General features: G+C 39.8%; 1 protein-coding gene across 1 annotated transcript in view; it reads left to right on the top strand.

Moving 5' to 3' along the window:
* Positions 1-21,203, top strand: part of PCNX2 (pecanex 2) — a 157,438-nt gene that overhangs the window by 59,722 nt on the left and 76,513 nt on the right. Inside the window, exons 16-19 of the mRNA XM_081998404.1 lie at positions 8,140-8,249; positions 10,455-10,551; positions 17,084-17,176; positions 17,702-17,852. Of these exons, the coding sequence (XP_081854530.1) occupies positions 8,140-8,249; positions 10,455-10,551; positions 17,084-17,176; positions 17,702-17,852 (451 nt within the window). The remainder of the gene's footprint in view (positions 1-8,139; positions 8,250-10,454; positions 10,552-17,083; positions 17,177-17,701; positions 17,853-21,203) is intronic.

Genomic DNA, 21,203 nt, shown 5'->3' with positions numbered 1-21,203 from the left:
CACTTGTTTCAGTTCATAGTATCAGTCTACTGGGATGCTTGAAATTTCATACATCTTTTTCTTCTAGAGGTTATGAAATAAGCACTTGTGTTAACCTTCCTTGTTCTTCAGTCAGGTCCAGAGATTTTTTTCCTTTTGGACTGTTGTCTGTAATATTGCAAGAGAATGATTCAGTCAGACTTATTCTTTGGTTGGTGGAGGAGGAGTAGGAATTGGCTTAAATGTAAGAGAAGAATCTTATCCTGAATAGGAACTGCTGTGAAAGGTGGTCTTAATACCCTTGTAAGAAACTAGAACTGTTTTGATAGCAACACCTTCTGATCCTGATCAAATGAAGGTTTGGATTTTTGTTGCACGAGAAATTGCAGCGTGTAATTCAAACCTGAGCAAATGCTGTTTGCAGGTTTTCGGAAGGTTTGAGGTGTCTGCACACAGTGATAAGTACATGGTTTTCTTTAAGACGTAAATGGCATCTCTTCCACACTTGCATTTTACAGCTATTCTTTGTTTTTTATTTTTATTTTGCTCTTTTCCCTTTTCGTCAGTTTGGCAAAATCAATATTTATTTTATTATTTTTTAAAATTTATTTATTTAATTTTCAGTATTTATGGAGGTCAAAAAATCATCACAATCAAAAAGACTCAGGGCAGGGAAACATGGTAGAATCTGGCACAGGGTTTCTGGGTTGCAAAGCTTATTTTTTGGCTGAAATATAGCATCCTCAAATGTAAACTCTGTTTATTGCCAGAACATCTTATAGCTCAGCAGGTGTAACTAGCAGAGTTCTATTTCCTGAAGTAAATTGCAGAGGAGAATGGATCTCTGAGTGGTTGTGTGCTTTTTACTGTGTGCAATTTACTGGTGAACAATTGCTCACATCAAATGCCTGGGCTGAAGACCCATTCCAGCAATATCAGGCTTGAGCTTCTCCTTCCTTAAGTGGTTCTTGTGTTCTAATTATTATCTTGTAGGGTGAAATAGTCTAGCCTCATTTCTCTCTGTACATTAATTATACCAAAAGGAAAGATACTGAAGTCATTGATTAGAAGAATAATTAGTTTATCACATGATTTTCTTTTTTATTAAAATAAATGATGTTCATTTTATAGCAGATTTGTGTTAAGTGAGTTTTTTTGTTCATACTATATATAGTATGAAACTATAGGTACATACGGTAGTTTGATTTAGTGTCAAATTTTGAAATGGTTTTAGAATAGCAAATTCACAGCAATTAATCTTTTGCTCTAGAACTCCAATTTTAGAAAAATTAAACAGTAAGTATTGAGCAATAGTTTGGGGATATGTCCACAAAACAGTGCTAAGTACTCAAGTTAACTTTCAACAAGCGAATATAAGCTCTGAGAATTGAGACAGGTAGGCATGTGCTGAATCCTGTGCCTTGTGCAGCCTGATTCTGATGTTGAATTATGTTGTACAAAACCAACTGAGAGTTGTTATAAGAAGCTGCGGTATAGATGTATCGTCAATTTAACCTAATAGTCACTGCTTTTTGTTCAGATAAGTTGCCTGAGGAAAATTATTAGACGATATTCTTGATTGAGAGTTCATCCTATGATCTGCAGACAAAATCTATGTGCCCAATGTGTTCTTCTACCCCTGCTACTCTTTGTGAATGACCTTGCAGCATCTTTGCCATCACAAGACCAGAAATACTTCTCTCATGGCTAAAGTGCACATTTCACCTGAAAGGGGATGGACAGCTCTCTAGTCTTGTGCTAATAGTGAATGTGCAGGTTGGATCATGTGGCAGGCTGCTTATATGTCCCATCACAGGACTTGATCAGAAGCACATATGTGTTTTAGGGGGGTGACTGCATACGGCTTACCTGGCGGACACAGCGTGTTATGTGACCAAACATGCACTTGTCACACAACTGAAGTAAGGGGCAGTCTGTTACAAGGCTAGGCACAAACTCATCACGCGATGAGGAGACCTGTGTTTGAGTTGTGTGATTCAGACACTTGGAGGAGGAACAGGGACATGTAGTTTGGAGGTGACTGAGAAGCGAAGGGGTCCCACCTGCTGTGGCCAAGCTATCATCATGCCTCCTCAGAGGGCTCCTCAGTGGCTTTGCCTTTGCTTGCTGTTTGTGTGAAGGAACTGTGGGTCTGCAGTTTGTCAGGACCTCCTCTGGTGGTGCTACCGCTGGACTGATTAGTTTTCTTTTTGTTTAAAGCTGTCAAATAAACAAAAAAGAAAACCCCAAACTGTTCACAATAGGAAGTACAGAGTATTGCACCTAGAATTGTAACAGATAATTTCTCCAGAAAGACCCAAAATAGCTGAAATTCAGGTCTCCGTCTGTGTGTTTGATGCCTTGAGGACTGATGCACAGGAAGGACACTGTTCATCACTGATGTCAGTCAAAGGAGCGTATTGTGAGTGGAGCAGGTTTTCAAGTTGCTGTCTGACATAGCTGGTGAACAGAAGTCGTTCCCTTTTGGTGATGATGCGAAGTCACCTGGATAGATTTTTGTTTTACAGTCATGTTATCCCAGTGATGCAAAGGTGATTTGGCTACAGCTTTTAGGTACTGTAAAGCATCTCTTCATACATCTTACCCCATGAGACATCCCTGTCATGAGTGATAATGACAGCAGCTGCTTATCCAGCCTTACATACAACAATACTGTCAACTTGATTTCAGAAAAGAGAGAAGACAAATGTCATAGATTCTGAAGTGCAAAGACCTGAGTTTCTCCTGCTTGCTTTGAGATTTTCTTTATCTCCCAGGCCTCTGTTTAAGGATATCATCACTCCTTATTCCCGTGCTTTCTAGGCCCTCTGTGAGCTTTCATTTACTTTTTGTTTAGTAAAAAGCTCTAAATCCTAAACACGGTTTTATCACCTCTTTTGGTCATTCCTTGGATTGTTACATCTAATAGCAGCAATTTTTCGGCTCACTACTTTTTTGAAGCTATTGGGTAACTGAGTTTAGTTTAAAATTATCTGTGTTCACTTCAGCCTGGCTTTATTTCTGATCTCAACTTCAGTCCTGTAATCTTGAACAGAAATTGGCGGCTCTAATAGCTACCTTAGCTTTGATATATGAAAGGGTTATCTCTTTTTCCTGGAGGAGGTATTTTTATTTTCAGGTATTATATCCATCAGATTGGAGACACGGGAACTTCTGTGCCATTGTTTTCACTTGACTAGAATTGCCTGATGTGCTGATTTTTGTCTCCCGCTCCATCTTTTTTGTGGTCTGTGCCCAAATATTTAACAGATATTAAAAAAAGAAGTCAGCTATGCCCTCCTACTTTTTCAACAAATATTCAGTCTGGAATTTAGCCATCTTGATATCAGTTTTTAGCATTCTAGCATATCGGTGTTTTGCTGTGGAGCAGATGAGTAGATCCCCTGAGGTTCCTGGAATCGGTCAGTCCTTCTCTTTTGCTTTCTGTTCCAATCAGCTGGCCTGTATTTGAAACTTATCCAGAGCCAGTTAATTATTTGTCATCCAGCTTTGTTGTTGTTGGTTTTGGGTTTTGTTTGTTTGCATTTTTATTTTGTTTGGGTTTTTTAAACTGCGTAAGGAACTTGTGGTTTACCTTAGCCTGGAAAATTTTCAAATTTTGGACTTGGGTCAGAAAAAAATTAAATTGTGAATGTTTTCATATGTGGCACAGCTGCCTCCCCCAGCTCCATGTAAATGCTTTTTATTTTTTTAATGAAAGTTACATAGTTTCCATTACCTTATACCTGAAGAAAGTATTTCCTGGTAACTTATCACTTCAATGGACAATTACTAAAAACCCTGTGTGTATTTTAAACCATTCTCAGCTCACATTGATGTAGTTTGCTTTGTTGTTTAATGAGTTTTAAATTCATTAACCAGAATAACAATGCTTCTTGATTCCTGTTTTCAGTTACGCAGGCTTCATCTGTGTACTAATAATTTTGAAATATTTGTTTTAGGGTTTTATAATGGAAAAGAATTGCAAGTATACATCTTGATCTGCTAAGACTGCCTGAATAAATTTCTAAACAGCACTGAAAGGGCCTGTGTGTATAGACAGAATCCCTGGATGTGTAAGTGACCAAAAATAGAAGTATAGGTTTATTAGACAGCTTTGTTTATACTGCATAAAATACTTCCAGCCCTGTTGGACGTTTTGAAGACAAGGCTCATCAATTTTATGTACTTTCCAATTTAGAGGCCCCTGTGGTTCAAGCAAGAGCTGTTACGAGTGTTAAATTTGGAGAGAATTGTCAAATATCATGCATTTAAGTGAGGGATGTTTGCAGCCATAGTCAGACTTGCACTTTACTCATACTTCAGTAGTTATGCTCTTAGTTTCCTGCATGTATAATACGAATTTAGTGTCCAGATAGAACAGAAGAAGTAAATTATGTCTGCAAAATCTGATATGGCCCAGGGTTCCTCTTACAGAAGTACATCACTGTATAGGAATGTAGAAATCTGCACTTCTTGTTTAGGATAAACTCACCATTATGTGAAACATGAGTGTCCATGCCCCCTGCCTGAAATTGTTACTCATCTTACTCTCTAGCTGAGGAATCCTAGTCACAGCCTGGGACCATGTTGTGTAAGGTGGTGTGCGCACACACATGCATGCTCCTGCATCAGTCCCATCCTTGTGGATTTTAAATTTCAGCAATGAAAATACTGTCACCGATAACAGTTGAGAGCGCAGAGAAACAGAGACAACATTGCTCAGAATCAGTAGTGCTATCTGTATGGGAGTTGCATATCACTTGTCAGGTTTTTGGAGCTCTTCTGGGAAAGTAATGTTTTCTTTTCTGTGGATGATGGGAAGATAAGGCTGGTGGGCATCTCTCCCTAGGATTTGCTTCTAACTAATGTAACTCGAGGTCCATGAATAATTCACATTTCCTTGTTAGTGGTCACTGAAAAAAGTAGCCATGATAATACAGTTAAGCTTGTAGAGAACAAGTTGTTCTTACCATTTTCTCATGCCTTTGGAGGTGGAGGGAGAATTCCCTTTTACAGTCTCATTCAGAAAATTTTTTATGTTCAGAAATAGGATGATACCGTTTCTTCCAATTTACCATCACACATGTGGAATGGCTGACCATCAACAGCTGACCTGCATATTGTTTGATATGAGCAATAGCGTAGATCCATGATGAAGCTCGTGTGTGGAATTAAGGAGGAAGACCCCTACACCCGCCCCCCCGCGCCAAAAAAAAAAAAAAAAAATTAGTTGAATAATGATGAAATCACAAGAGAGTGGAAAATTAGATGGTGTTTGTTCTTTGTGAGGAGCAACTGTCGTTTGTCTCCATACTTAAAAAGCCAGTATGCGAACACCTTCAATGATGATAATGCTGCAGCAATCTGCAAAGTCTGAGTGGAGAGGAATATTCTGCAGAGAGGAAAAAAAAAAAAAAGTAGCAAGAATTTCTACTTACCACGATAGTTTTGTTGTGTTCAGAGCACTTTTTGTCTCTGGAGTAGGACATATGATTTATTTTAGCGTATCTTCGAAAGATAAGAGTTTGCTACATGCATTTCATTTTTTAGAGGAAGAGAGAAGCAGAAAGGATAAATAATGTAGGACAGAAAACTACTGTTTGCTACAAAAAACACTTTTTAACAATACATTTGCCTCCCCACCTTCTACCAGTGGTAAAAGGCTTAAAAGTTCAAAGACACCTTTGTCTTCCTTTTTAGTACGTTGGTTTGGGATTAGGTGATTCTGTGGTTGAAACGGAACACCACCACCCCGACAACTGGGTTTTTGTAACTTATCACTTTCATCCTTAACCCTGTTAAGTCCATTGCACTTATTTTAAAAATGACTACGTGAGTGTCTGCATTGAAGTCAGATGAAAGCACTACATGTCACCTCAGCCAAATGAGGTAAAGTAGGAAGTCAAACTCCCTGCCTACTATGACAGATAATACCAGCTTCCAAGACTAAAACCTGTCATTCCTGTTTTCTCACTGAGAAGAACATTGTTCAATTATCAGATATATTGGTTTTTTAATCTTTTTAATTTAAAGCTCTACCAGGCATCATTAGCGGCTGGAGGGAGAATGACAAAATGGAGCAGAGTACATAGCACTGATGCTGGAGAAGTTACACTTTTGTTCACTCTCATCTTTTGTACAACATTGTGTGGCATTGTTCTGGAAAATCCTGCTCTCTAGGCACATAGCAAATATTGATGCCTGTCCTGCCTGAGCTTTGAGGGGACAGTGACATTTTGGAACTGGAGCACAGGCCAGCCAAATGCAGAAGCTGCACATGTGTAATGTACAGAAAATATAGAAGTAAAGGCTTCCTGAGACATTAATATGAGGAATCTGCCATGTGCAGTTTTACAGTAGAAACAGGGTTGAAATGGTTTCTCAAACTGACTGCTGATACATTTCAGTACCCTGGTATATCGTTGGGCTCTTTATAGTATTTTCCTTTTGAAGTAAGTTGCAGGGCAAAGGGGCAGTCATGCACTAGAAGCTGCTGGGTAGATCTGTATGCAGTTGTATTGCCCTGGACATGCGGTGGGTATTTGGATGGGCTGTGATTCAGCCATTTTCAGAACATTTTGACTCCAGTTAGTTTTCCTCAGTGTTTTGAAGAACATCAATTTCTTACCTGAGAACTGAGCATGGGAAAAGTTAACCCAAAATGTATTTGGTCCCGAAACTGGGAACAATGAAGAGTGGAATTGGATGGCAAAGTTTAACTTGTCAAACAAATGATGCTGGATTCTTTCAGTAATACCATGTACTACTGTCTTTTGTTTGTAATGACCATTTTAAGTAGGATTGTTTGATAGAACTAGACACTTCTTTCATCTTTGTGATGTTCAGTAGTATGATAAGGGGAGGGTGATTCTTGGAATTAAAATTTCACTCCTGTGATGCCAGTTCTTAGGATAATGGGAATTTCATTGATAAATTACAAAGAAACCTCACGTTGCAGCAGGTGGTTTGTCTCTTAACAGCAAGTTAGTTTGTCTTGCCCAGGTATTTATTGCCCCTGAAAGAAATGAAATCTTTCTTTTATGTGAATCAGCTTTGCTAAGAAATCATGCATATCACTAGGCAAAATAGGATGAATAAACCCACTTTGCTCTGTGAAAATATTGGTACTGTACAAGTTGTGAAGTTTTTCAAGCAAAAGACATACTGCAGAAGATGCCTTGTTCGTACTAGCTGAACAAGGCTTAGTTTCACAGGTCCTACAAGCATTGTTTCTCAATACCTACCCAGAAAGTGCTCTGATGTCAGAATCTGGTAACCTCACATTCACTTGATTAGGTAGAAGTTGTGTGGAGGCATTGAACAAACCTAATAAGTGAAATGGCTATGGATCTGATCCACTGAATGTGTGTCCTTTTACAGCCAGAACTTGCAACTATATCTTAGGACCCCTAATTTGTAGCTGAGGACTCCACAGATGGAAACTGGTCTTGATAAGTGTTCCTTGAGCTTCGTGTTCTTTCTCTTATTATTTCTCGCTAATTTTAGCTGTTCAAGTCGCCCAGTGACAGTTCCTCATCTTGGTTATGCCCCGAGTGTGCTGGCGAGTGTGTAAATTGTGTATTCTTTCCCTACTCGGGGATGTCACGTACAGTGGTGAGCACCCTCCCTCTCCTCTCTGTTATCATCCAGGCAGGACCTGGATACAACGTACAAAGCAGCAGAAAGATTTCAGAGTGAGGTGCCAGAACTGTACCCCACTGCCTGATTTATGCTACATTGGCATTTGTTTTATGCAATCTGGCCACAGGTCAAGTAACTACATACCAATTTAGAGTTTAGACAAATACAGTGCAGTTCATTTCACCTGCATCTTATTCTAATGAGAATTTCCCTCTAGTTTTTCATTAAAGAGGAAAGAAAACCTGCCTTTCATGTGGTTTCCTAGCTAATTGCTGATTATAGAGGAATTACATAATATGATCATAAAACATGCCTCTAATCTCAGTCTTTTTCACAATAGACTTTGATATGAAAAAGGATTTTCAGTCCTTGGTAGATGGTGTACAAATTTAGATGCTGTGCATTTATTACTGTAGGCTTAGCCTACTTTAAAAAAAAAAAAAAAGATAGAGAAAAATAAGAAAAAGTTCTGCATGCCTGACTTACAAATACTCTGCTTTCTGTCTTCCTGTTCAGGAACCCTGGGATGCACAACACATTCCAGCGCTGTTCTCTGCTTTCTGTGGTTTGCTAGTTGCACTTTCTTATCACCTCAGCAGACAAAGCAGTGACCCATCTGTACTGATGTAAGTTGCCTGCAAATGTTATTTATTGATTACTCTGTACAGCACACAACCAGAGCGATGCCTAGGTTTCAGAACCGCAGGGACTGTCTCCCAGAAGTACTGTGGTGAGGCGGAAATTCCTTGCAATGTCTGCCTGGTTGGTATCAGTCTTGTAAATAAATGAAGTGCTGCAGTCAGATTACCAGTAAGGCCAGTGCTCTTTAAACAGCACTACCCAAATTCTCTGAAGCAGATTTTACCCTCTGGGAAATTGTGTGCTTGCAATGTTGGAGGATAGTGGTTTAGTTGAGGGGTCTCTCAGGCTACTGGAGTTGCAGAATGTGCACTGGGTAGCACCATGGCAAGGAGAAAGGCTATTTGATGTGCTGGGAAGGTGGCTCAATTCCAGCTCTTGCTGATGGTCACTGTCAGTAGGCTGTGCCTCTCTGTTTGAGATTAACTCCTTCCTTTTCTGCTCTGACACACTCTGCTAAAGGTAACTGAGTAAAGGTAGTGTGTATTAAGAACTGCCATTGAGAACAAGGGAGATCCAGGGGAGAAGTCCTCAACATTTTGATCTGCAGGTTGAGGTGACGTGAGAGAGGCCTTGTAGATCCCTAGCTCAGGGGCGGCAGACATGAGTGTTCCGGTGTGGGAACTGTGCTATATGGCTGTCACGAAGGCTGTGGTGGTCTACAGACAGCTGGGCACCTATGTATATGGCTGTGGGATTAAGCAAGCAAACAGGTTTTGTGCAGCCAGTATCACTATGCCATCTGGGATGCTGCTTCACAGACAGGTCAGTCTTATCCTAGAACAGTGCAGAGGGCCTGTGAGGAAACCCCCAGGTTCCCACCTTCGCTTCATGAGGTGTGTTGTGTATGTCTTGAGGTGAGGCTCTTCAGCGTATGAAGACTGTAGTAGGCATATGGTAAGTCAGGGTGGTTGGATGCACAGTTCTGTGATGCAGGAGAGAGACGAGGGGGAAGTAGAGGGCTTTTTAGGCCTTTCAGGATTATATTTGAGGAGAGAAACTCGGGAAAAGGAGAAGAATTCTGCTGAGGAAGGGAGGGATATAGGGCACTAGTAGAAAATCGGCATCCCAGTAAATGTTACTGAAAAGTTGAGAAATTCCTTCTTTACCATCCAGAAGATTCAGGGAATCTGATGTTTCTACTTTGCTAGTTGCTGATGTATCAAAGCAACAAGAACTGCTTATATCCATTGCTGTTAACTTTATCCAAAGCCTATGGTGTCTGGCACTGATGTCAGTTAGACCTAGATTAAGATTTGTGTAGGTAGTGTGTAGTTCATCGACCGTTACAGTATGGAACTCGGGTATGGAAGGAAGTGAAGCTGTGTGCTCTATTAAGGAGATTTGTTTAGCCTTGCAGTAAAATATACCCAGGTAAATTGCAAATTAGCATGGAAGTGTGAGCTCTTACCATTTTGAAGTAATTTAAATGTATTCTTCTCTCCCACTCCCCAGGAAGGACATATCAGTTCATTAACTTCTTTAATAAAACAGAAACTTTAATAAAACTTCTGTTTTAAGGAAGTAATGTTAAACCATTAAATCCTTTTTAACTTTTAAATCTAGCTACCAATTTCATAACATTCTTAATCAAATCTTCAGCAGCTGAAATGATTGTTAAATAACTTAAGATCAAGAATATGTGTACAACAACATCAAATGTTTATTGTGCAATCATGATAAAAATGTATAATCCTTAAAAAAAGAGGTTTTAAGATTTTTTTAAACAACTCTGAAGTTAACTAAAGGAAGTGAAAGAGATTGGAAACAGTATTTAAGGGACAGCCTGTGGCATAAACTTCAAGATGGAGGAGGAGATAGCACATAAATCTTGAACTGAGGATTAATATCCAATTTGTACAGAAATAAGTTCTTTGGCCTTTCTAATGTGGGTCTAAACAGCTCCCATTAATAAAGGGCATGAGTGGAACAGTACCCTCTCTGCTCATTCCTTTAAATGACTAAGTCACATTGATTGGATTGCTGAGGCTCCTTAACGTTTTGATGAGGAAATTCTGCCTTGATCACAGGTAGCGCTGGTTTGTGTCAATCTCTAGCTATACAGGGATAAGATAGCTACTGCATACATGAGGAAGGAAATCTGAGGTAGTTCCTCCTCCTCTGCCCCCCGGGAATATTCGTATCTGTTAGATGTGTTCAGAAGTATCCTAACTAGGATTTTATTTTAACAGGTCCCTTATTCAGTGCAAATATGTCCCTCACTTTCTACGTCAACAATTTGAAGATTCATCAGCAGATCCACTCCCAGAAAAGATGAAAGAATCAGTGGTAAGACCTTTTCTTTCATTACTTCTGTTCAAAGCTCTTTTCCCATCCTCCCCACTGAGTAACCTTTTAAATATTCTCACTTAGTAATTTAAATATTTAAATTACTAAAAGCACAGAAAATGAGAGGATCTCTATTCTATTCCTTTAAATCCACAGATGGAAACTGGGAGAAGTTCTTCTAGATCTTTCCAGTGAGGGTGGAAGGGAGGAGGGGGGTATTGCAGTTTTCCTTTCTGAAGGGTTCCTTTGAAGGACTCTGCAATATTGATTCCTTAATTAAGTTGATTGATGAAATGAAACTCTTAGAGCTTGGGGAATGCGGCTTCTCATCCTGGTACTTAGAGACCTAATGCAGGTTCTGTGCATAGAGTTACAGCCTGACAGCCTGATGTGTACAAGGTAGGCCTCATTGTTCAACAAGCGTTCAAAACTCCCTGTCTGTGTTGGAGGGGAACAGGATTTGGTCCATAGAATTAAGTCCTTATTCATTCTTTTTTCTAGGGCTAGGAGTTGACCTGGTTTTCAGGAATGCCTTTTTCTGTGCCAGGAAGTACTCTTGACTGTATGCCCTCCACCTCAGCCAAGCCAGGTGGAGCACAGACCAGACTTGGCACCTAGAGATGGAAGAAGCATGTGAAACTTGGCTGGTGTGAGAGAGGGAGGTACATGCCTGGTGCCAAGCATTGCCATCTCATCCCCTCTTCTTTGCTTGGCAGGCTGTTTATTTCCAACCTAGTGATTCTGTGATTCTGTGATTTCCTACTGTCTGGCACGTAGCTCTTGAGTTTTTGTCTTTATTTCCTGCTTCAGCTTAAACATCCAAAGTGACCCATCTTCCTTTTTGTGTCTTTTTATATTAAAAAAAACTCACTGTTACCCAGGGGAAGTTGATCTTATAAAAATTTCATGTGGGAAGATCGTCAAATTTCCAAAAGTATTAAGGGGTGTTTGAGAATTCGTAGAGTCATGAACTGTCCTGCTTCCTGGCTGTCAGACAGCCCTTCCTCCTGACCACATCCGTGAGGCCTGCATCTGAGCGTTTGCAGTCTAGGCAATTGTTCCTAAATTCCAGAATGGTTGCAGAAGCAAGGAGCATTCAGAGAGTGCCTGGAAGACAGACTGCCTTTTTTTGACCCTTAGACATGACTTGAGAGTCTGTAGTGCCTAGTGGTACAGGTTGCTAGTGCGCTAGCTGGCCTGGCCTCCAGGTGTCCCTTCAAAGGGATGCATCTCTTCTGTACATCTTGTATCATATTTGTTGAGCATTTTAAGGTGTTACACAGCCTACATTAAGGACATGAGTTGATCTCACTACCAATGTTTTCTCCTTTTCTTCTTTTAAAGTGCTTACTCTAATAAGGCCAACACAAGATTAAGTGATACGTCTGTTTCTTGTTGCTTGTATTGAGCTACAGTTTCTTGCAAACTAAACTGTTTGCAACAAGATCACACTGCAGTATGAATATCCAGCTAGTAACAGAGTAAAAAAGTATTTATGTTAAACTTTCGCTGTATTCTGTGGTATTTCTGGTGTGTAGGTTATTGCCACAGTTCGTTGTCAGTCCGTTCTTGTACATGGGCACTGTATGGCAGATGTAATGGAAAACTTCTCATTCCCTTGTATTTATATCCCACTTGTATCTTTCACTGATAGTGCCCTCCTTAGAGCAGCACAGTCTGATCTCATCTGTTCTGCAGATGGAGCCTTGCCAGGGGACTGAAGCAGTTACTGCAGCTGTCCACTTAACTGGTTGCATTTCACAGTGGAGAGGGAAACCTTGAGCAAGGCTTCAATATATTGAAAACAAAACAACAACACAGGAGAATGAACAAATTTGCATCTAAAATCCTGTCTGTGTTTTCAAACAGTCATGCTGCAGACTCTGGAACTATTTTTGTGTCAGTAATGTGGACAGATGTCTTATATTAACACAGTTACCATGTGGTTCAACTGCACTTGGGCCCTTGAGCCACCAGGGTGAAAGATGCAGAAATGCAGGGAGGACTGCGTGAGACTGGCCAGACATAAGACTTCAGCTCTTTTCTTTACCATGTCTCATTCCTATCATGTTTTGACAGTTATTTTTGTATTTAATTAAGGGGAATTCCTGGCACCTCTTGCTTTCCAGGATGTACCTGGTTTTGGGGACTGGTACTCTTCCGCTCTGTACATTTGATACTCCATGCTGATGCTTTTAGACAGAGGCTGCTTTCCTTCAGTGTTGCTGGAGCTTGCTAGTTCTTTGCCTTCAATTTTTTATCTCTGTCTGGGCTTCCCTCAATCTGTATAAAAACTGTAAGCCAATGTGTTTGCTTACAATGTCAATTAGCAGTGCCAATTCTTCCACGCTGGGAGATCTCTTGAAGAAAGAGACGGCAATTTCTGACTATTGCAGGCTCTTTGTCTAACCCTGTGTTATCTGTTACCTCTGTCTCAATTAAACACTAACCAGTTTGTCAGGAGACTCCCACTGCTGTCTCACAGTGCAGTGCTAATAGAGCAAGTAGGGAAGAACTGATGTGGGAGAAACTGCATGTGCCTCAAGTTTTGAGGAGCACAATCAAGCCACAGTCTCTTCAGAAACAGCAATCGTGTTTAGGTTGTAGGACTCAGCTGACTCCTAAAAGGCAATTTTAAATAGCTTCCAGAACTTCTGCAGGGGGATCTTCAAACACTTCAGAAACTGGGAGAAACAATATGTCAGTATTTGAAGGAGATTTCATGGTGGTAGTTTGTTTTTTCCTCTTGGAGTGCTCTTCTGTGAAGAGAGTATTCCTAACTGCCTGTCAGTGGCAAGAGATGACAGGATGCAACACAACAGCCAGCCTTGCCCTGGTCAATATACTGACATGATCTACATAACATACCATTTACATAAGACCTGTTTTAATCTGAAATCCTGAGGCATACAGAACCAAATCATCTCCTCAAGGAGCTGAAAGCAAACAAGGTTAATATTCAAAATGAATGTGTTGTATTCTGTAGTGGCTTTGCATTGATGTTAGGAATAATAAATGCAGCATCTCTAATGTTTAGTTACATGACCTTTACTATTTTCCTTTGCTCGAATAGCAGTGTAAGAATTGCCAGCTTTGGAAGCTTGAATTATAAAGCAGCTGTGGTGGATAATTGACCATTCAACTTTGAGAATGGAGCTTCCTACCATTATAATTAATTTCTATAGGCATCCATATGGCTGATTACTAGATTAACCAGTGGCCTGAGGGTGCTAATGTGTTACATTGAAACTCAGCTTCCTTCCTCCCCTTTAATACAAACATTTAGATAACTAGTAAAAGGATTTGTACAAAGCTCCAAAAGCATAATTGAAAATAATTATTAAAAAAAAAGCACCAATCTATAGTATATTCTGCTTGTAAAATCTCTGGGGCATCAAACGTAACGATGTTGGTTTGGGGTTTCATTTTTCCCTTGAGTGTAAAATGGAGAAGACAGAACACCTGCTTTCAGCCCAGACTATAACAGGGATTGTCTGTCACTGCAGACATTTTTAACTGTGATCAGAGCTTAACTTCTCCACGTTGGACCAGTTGCAATGAAGGACTCAAGCATCACATCGTAGGGCTATTCAACATTCAATCTGTAAGTGCCTGGCTTTGGGAACGGAGTTCAAAATCCTGCTTTAGACAATTGAGCAGGATGGGCAACAGAGTTGTGTTCAAGGTAGGCACATGCTTTGCAGGAGCTAGCTGCCTTCAGCAGGGAAGGTGGAAGCTGCAGATCCACCCACAGCAGCCTGTAGGTGGATGCCCAAGGGTTTTTTCCTGGAAGGTAGCTCTGAATCCCCCTCAGTCAGAGATAACTGCCCGGGGTCAGCTGTTTCCTGGGTGGCCCTGACTGCTATGCCGTGGCATGAAACAAAAGCAACTACTGCTTAGCTTTGTTTTAGAAGGAAAAAAAACCTGAAAGCATCTGCTTTTGAAAGCATCTGCCACACCAAGAAGGAGCTCCTGTGGGGGCCACTGTGCAAGTCAGCAGCTGAGCAGTACATTTACATTTTGAAGCAGTTCTGTGCAAGGGCAGAAAGGCAAGCCTGGGCATATATGCTACATTAAATGCTTTAGATGATGCCAGAGTTGGAAAGCAATTGTCAGATTTGGGTTTAAATACCTGAATAATTGCTTTAAAAACATAGGCCTTTTCTTGTGTGGGATTGTTAAAGTGTCAAAAGCAGTTGAGAGCACCCTAAAAAAGAACACTTGCAAACTCAAGGATCGGAAAGGTGGGAAATACCAGTCCTGTGCAAAATAATCTGTGTAATACATTCTCTTTTGAATGTAATCTTTTTGAAAAGAGTCTCTTTGGTGACCTGGCACAGAACGGAAAGTTAGGATGCCACCTCTCCTCAAAATGTCCATTATTATTGCCTCTGCTGATTTTAAAAGCTAATTTCTTAATATTTGATGTAGTTCTTAAAATGGCAGCTTCTTCAGTCACCTGATTGTGAGAGAAATAAGTCATTTTAATAGTAATCCTTTTTGGTTGTACAGAAGAGCTTGAAAATATGATTGGAGTGTGTTTGTTGTTCTTATAAGCTTGTTTTAGATTATTGAGTAGTTGGATTCAGCTGTGCAGAAAATGATACTTGATCAAGACTTTTCATAATAAGTATTCACAAAAGGGCTGAAATAGTGCCATATAAATCTGGCACTGCTTAACTTTCTCAATGCTGAATTTTACAAGCTAAATACTGCTGCTTTACATAGATTTTGTATGCAACATCTTTAAAAAAAGTTCAGAAAGGTTAAAAAAATTTATTTCCATTACATGCATTGGTGGTAATGCCCTTATCCATCTTTATCAGGGTTTTGACCACCGTTTTTCAGTATAATGTTCCACATACTAAAACCACATGAGTTAGAGATGGATACACAACTTGGTAGTGATAGGTCTGAACCTAGCAGAGAGCGCTGTGGTGACAGGCAGGGATGAAAGTTTTGTTCAGGGAAGAGAAGGCCTTTCCTGTGAGGTCCCTCACATTGTGGTTCTCCTCTTGCATACGATGGCCAAGCAGCAAGGAACAAGGACAGCAGTGCTACGTTTTAAAAAGGTGGTTGGGAAGAGTTAGGAAGACCTAACTGTGCTCCTACAACTTCCCACCCATCGTCTATGCAGAGTACAGGGCTGTCTGGAGAGGGCACAGTTCTCGGAGGGGAGAGAGCTCTGTTCTTTTGGAGGTACATGCTCCAGAGCAGCCTGGGAAAGGGAGGGACAGTGGTGATGGCTTGAGAATTCAGCTAAACCAGATTGGAGTTTCCTGGGACAAAGTAAAAGTACTTCTTGAGCCTGAAGGCTTTTTAGTCCTGCTGAATTTCAAAGGCCTGCTGCAGTAAGCGAAGCGCTGATGCTTGTGACCTTTTACTAAGAAGCATCTTTCATAACAGGGAGCGATAGGCAGCCTAAATATAGTGGTTGCTACCAGCTTCCCCTGTAATGCGTATCCCCTCAGTTGTTCACTTGTTCTGCTTCCTTTTCATCTCCCTTATTCGTAGGTTTGCTATCCCCTCATTATTTTAGTTTTCTTTCTTTTTTTTTCTGATGAGATATATGAAGACTACCTAGATTGCAGCACCAGGAAATCAGATGAGCTTCTAATTCTAAGAAGAGTGTTGCATTTCACATGTGGTTTCTAGATGTCTTTGAAGCATAAGTCAGTTTCTAAACCAAGAGCTACAAATAGTTACTCATTTAATAACTGAGCAGTAGTATTGAGTGCTGAACTTAAATGCCCCTCTCATAAATCTAAGACAAGATTTTCGTTTACTCACAAAGACATTTGGGTGACCTCTGAAGTACAATTCAGAAGATGGCACAGCTCGCAAGCTATCTTGTTTATTTGTTTACTGGGAGTGACATTTTAATCACAAGAAAAAAGGTCTGGAAAGACAGTGATGTTTTCCAATCTTCAGAAAGAAAATTACTCCTACCCTAGTTATAGACCTTTATGTAAAGGCAGACTATCATTCAGTGACACTAGAAAAAGGCCTTGTCTGAAATCCATAAAATCTTGCTGAAATTTGGCTTCCAATACAGAAAAATCAGAGAATGGGACATGTCACTTTAGAACATAATAAATGTATTAACTTCATGTCTCTGAAGACATTACACAAAAGCATGAGTCATTTCAATAATGCAAGAGAAAGTGAATCTGAAGAAATCTTACTGCTTGCAAATAGGAAATAGAACCAGAATTTTGATTCCCAAAAATAAAAAAGTCATAATGTAAAAGTTATATTCCTTAAACAGAATCAGACGCAGTATGAAAATGGATTGCTTTCATTTCTCCAATCTTAAAACTGTTATTTTAAAATAAAATTTAAAATTAGTCATGATGAATTTAGAGTGTGAAGAAATTATTTCCCAAAGCAGAGTGGAGAAAATACTTCTGTATCAGGAGGTGCTGACTAGCCTTATCACAATGCAGACTACAAATAATTGAGAATAGAGTCGTTTACTTTGGTTAAAATAGTATTGGCTTGCTAATTATGTATAAAATAATTATTTTCACAGAAAGAAATCTTGAAATCGGATCTCATTGTCTGCACAGTGGCTGCTGTTCTATCATTTGCTGTCAGTGCCAGTACTGTGTTTCTATCATTAAGGGTGTGTATCTGCACTTTTTCTCCCCCATCACTCCCCCCCCCCCCCAACTCTTTTATGCAAAACCACAGGGGGCTTTAAGTGGAAAGAATAGGGATTGTGGGAAGAGAACTTAGTGAAAATGTATTTACTGGTCATGATAACTTTTTTTATGTGCAAGGCAGTTAGTTTATGGATATTTGTATTAATTTTAGTGTTACTCATTTGACGTCTCTTTCCTTAAACCTCTGCAGAGCCACAGCTCTTTTATGATGTGGAACCTGGAGGACAGAATGAATAAGCCTGATCACTTGCCTTATTTCCTAAAATTAGCAAGGAAAAAATTGGTTAATTGTGTGTGCAAAATACAGATTTCAAAATCCATATCTACCTGTAGAGTCAGAGAGTTTGAACATAAGAACAAAAATTAGTTGCCCAAAAATACAACTATAGGAACTGTTAAAAACTGTTTAAAAAAAAAAAAAAGTCTTATATAAAAATGTTGTTTGCAAATTATAACCATGTTTCATATTTTCTCTTCCGGACCAGCCGTTTCTCAGCATTGTCCTGTTTGCTTTAGCATGGACTGTGGGATTTGTAACACATTACGTACTTCCTCAGCTTCGCAAGCATCACCCCTGGCTGTGGATCTCCCACCCCATACTTAAAAGCAAAGAGCACCAGCAACGAGAAGTGAGAGGTTTGTAATAAAATCTTTTCTAAACAATGGATGCAATGACTTGCAACTTGTCTTGGTTTAAAAAAAAAAAATAAATCCAGAAGAAACACAGCAGGGAGAATAAATTACCCTTTACATTTCCCTCTTTTTGAATAGCATACATAGCCCATCATTTCCATTTTCCCCGCCCCTCGATCACCAGCAAATCTGTGAAGCTGTAGAAGTTGTCTCCTGAGACCACTGCACAGAAGGGCTGAGGCTGGGCAGGCACCTCTGGAGACTGGCTAGTCCAACGCCCCTGCTCAGAGCAGGGTCAGCTACAGCAAGTTGCTCAGAGCTTTGTCCAGGTTAGAATATCTTCAGGCATGGAGGTTCCACAACCTTCCTGGACAACCTGTTCTAGCATTCAGTCATTCAGTAAGAAAGGGTGTTTTGTTTTGTTTTTTTCTCTTACGTTGAGATGGAATTTCAGTTTGTGCCTGTTTCCTTTTGTGCTGACACTGGGCACTACTGAGAACACTCTGGTTCCATCACCTTTACCCAGGTATTTATATAGCAAAAATGCCCCAAATCAGGCATTAATAAGATGTCCCCGAGCCTTTTCTTCTCAATACTAAGCAATCCCAGCTCTCTCAGCCTCTCTTCCTATGTCAAATGCTTCTGTTCCTTAATCATCTTACTGGCCCTATGTGGCCTTTCATGAGCCATCATCTGATCTGCCATTTGCTTTTACATTACAGTACTTTTTCTTGCTGTGTTGCTTCATATGTTGTAGTTCATGCTTAATACATTGCCATTTTATATAATTTAAAAACTTAAATGATTGATGAAATTGAGGCAGAATTTTTTCTACTTTCTGACATATAACTATATATAATTTGAACAGCATGGGTGGTGCAACTTAGAGTTCTAATTTCCATCATAACACTTTTAGAGAAACATTAAAATTGAAAGGAACTGTAAAATTTTCTTCAAGATCTGTTCTTGCTAAAGTCTGTTGGCTTCGGCAGGTAGTCCCCTGATACATCTATCGATAAATATTTTAGTGTGCGAGGTCTGATTTCCTGTTCTGATACAGTTATTTCTGCAAGCATACAGTGTACTCTGAGAAGCACAGCTCCCCACCCCCCGCCCCGGCTCTCATCTTGCCTTTGCTACTAGCCAAAAGCTTGCTTGTCATTTCTTGATGGATCCTGTGCCTTAATCATTCTCAATATATGTTCCTGAGGTGTTTGAAGACAGTGTTGTCAGAACACAGTCTGCTCAAGGGACTTTTAGTCTTTTCTTCAACTAGACAACAAAAGAGTTCAGCTCACTCTCTGCAAAACCATGCATTAAGGATTTAAATCTTTTTTTTAAAAAAGATCATGCCTTTCAAAATTATTACTTTCCAAACGAGGCTTGGGTATGAAAAAAGTACCCAAGAGACTTGATTGAAAGTTACCTTTTACTGCAATATGCCAAGGAAAGTGTAGTAGAAATATAAATCTTACTAAAGATCATGCCAAACTGAAAGCATTGTTCAGAGCTTCCTCTCCCTGATAATCAGTAATTCTGATGAATACCCAAGTTTTATTGTTTATTAATACCACTTAATCATAAAAGACTACTGTAGGATTTCTTTCCCTTGTCCTGATTAAGTCTGTCTTCATTTGTCAGAAAACATTGTTTTCCTAAATGCAATGACTCAGCTGTTGAAAAGGTTGAGGGTAGAGATCTGCCAGACTGATCTCCACAGATGGGTTTCCTTCTGCTTTGAGATCAGCTGCATTTCCCCATGCTACCTGCTGTGGGCAAGAGGCTTTTTTCCTTCTCTTGCAGTCCTCATTTTATGTGTGGTCCATTTCTGCACTTTGGGGCTTAAATATTACTGCGGTGTATCTGGTGGTGTGTGTTAGAAAATGAGTAAAAAAACCCAAACATATATTTCAGTCTCTTAAGCTGCTACAGAAGCTTTTTATCGTGTTCTGAGGTGAGACAGGCTGAGGAAAAGGTTGTGTAATTCCTTTGATAGATATGTCTGACAGGCTGGCGTCATCTTTTTCCCTGTAAGAAAAAGGTAGGAGCCAAACTTAAAGATTCCTTGTTTGTATAGAAAGAGGAGTTTGGAAAAGGACAGTATCCTATAGTTGTCAGGTGTGGACAATGAAAGGACAGGTACACAAAATGAAATGTCTGTGAGGAGCTTTTACTGCATAGAATTTAATTTCCAGCTTCCTAATTTTTGACAAGTGTAGCGCTATGGGGAGACAAATGATTGCTTGCAATTAGACAAGCAGCTGGTAATGACAATTCCACAAATTTATTCCTGGCTTTGTTTTGTAGGCTCTGGATGAGCTGTTCAAACTTTCAGACGTTCCACAGAATAGCAATTATCAGACCAGTTCTCATGATACCCGTATGAGAACTCATTTATTATTTGTCATTATTTTGCCTATATGCAGGAAGAAAGGCTGAGGCTAAGATGTATGAGCTTAAGGTATTATAGATGTGTAGAAAGTAGTGCAGGACTGAGTGAGAAAGAAACCCTGAAACTCTAGAGACTATGTTTTTCTTCTTCCTCCCCATCACTGTTTTATACCCCACAGATTCATGTAAGCCATTTTCAAAACATCCACATCTTTCCCTGACCCCTCTCTGAATGTGAGTTCTTTTTTTCTGTCTGCCTTGCCTGCACATATCTCTCTCTGCTCCTGCAGCTGCCTTCTTTTTTGCCTACTTGATATGCACATCTCTTTATTCAATCTTGAGTTCTTACACAAAGCTCAGGTTTGGGCATCTGGATGAAGTTCTTGAGTGGAGCTCTGAGAGCGATTTGTAGTTCAGGAGGAGGAGAGAGGAATGGAGAATAACAGCTAGTTCCAAAGTGCACTTTTCACTGTGTGTATGAACTTTTAGGAGGTGGCCTTTAGGTAATAAGAGAAAGAAATAATTTTACATTATAACAAGAAACAGAACTTGATCATATTTTCTGCAGGCAGATTTTTGCAGGATCATTGCCTTATCTTAAGATAGTGGCAAAGCATGACTTAAGGCTAATTTGGAGGGATTGCTTTTAGATCTTTCTCTTTGAGCCTATACAATATACAGCTGTGCCTGTAGAACATAGAAATCTGTTGATTCAGCATGTTGTCTTTGCCTGTCATTGAGAAGGTGTGTGTGGGAGGGTGGGATGTGTATACATAATTATTTTTATTTCTTCAGGGAAGAGTATGGGTGATTCAGTAGCTGGCATTGTTATTTCTGAGTCAATACCAAGTTCTGCCTTTTTACATTCACTGTTTTTCCAATAACCATGTCTAGCTGAGCTCAGTTGAGAATAAAGATACTATTTTTGTCCGTACAGAAGTGTTTCTTCACTTAGTTCACCTA

This window comes from Phaethon aethereus (genome assembly GCF_964289735.1).
Source record: "Phaethon aethereus genome assembly, chromosome: 3".
In the NCBI taxonomy this organism is placed as follows: domain Eukaryota; kingdom Metazoa; phylum Chordata; class Aves; order Phaethontiformes; family Phaethontidae; genus Phaethon; species Phaethon aethereus.
This window is presented reverse-complemented; position numbering and strand designations above follow the sequence as displayed.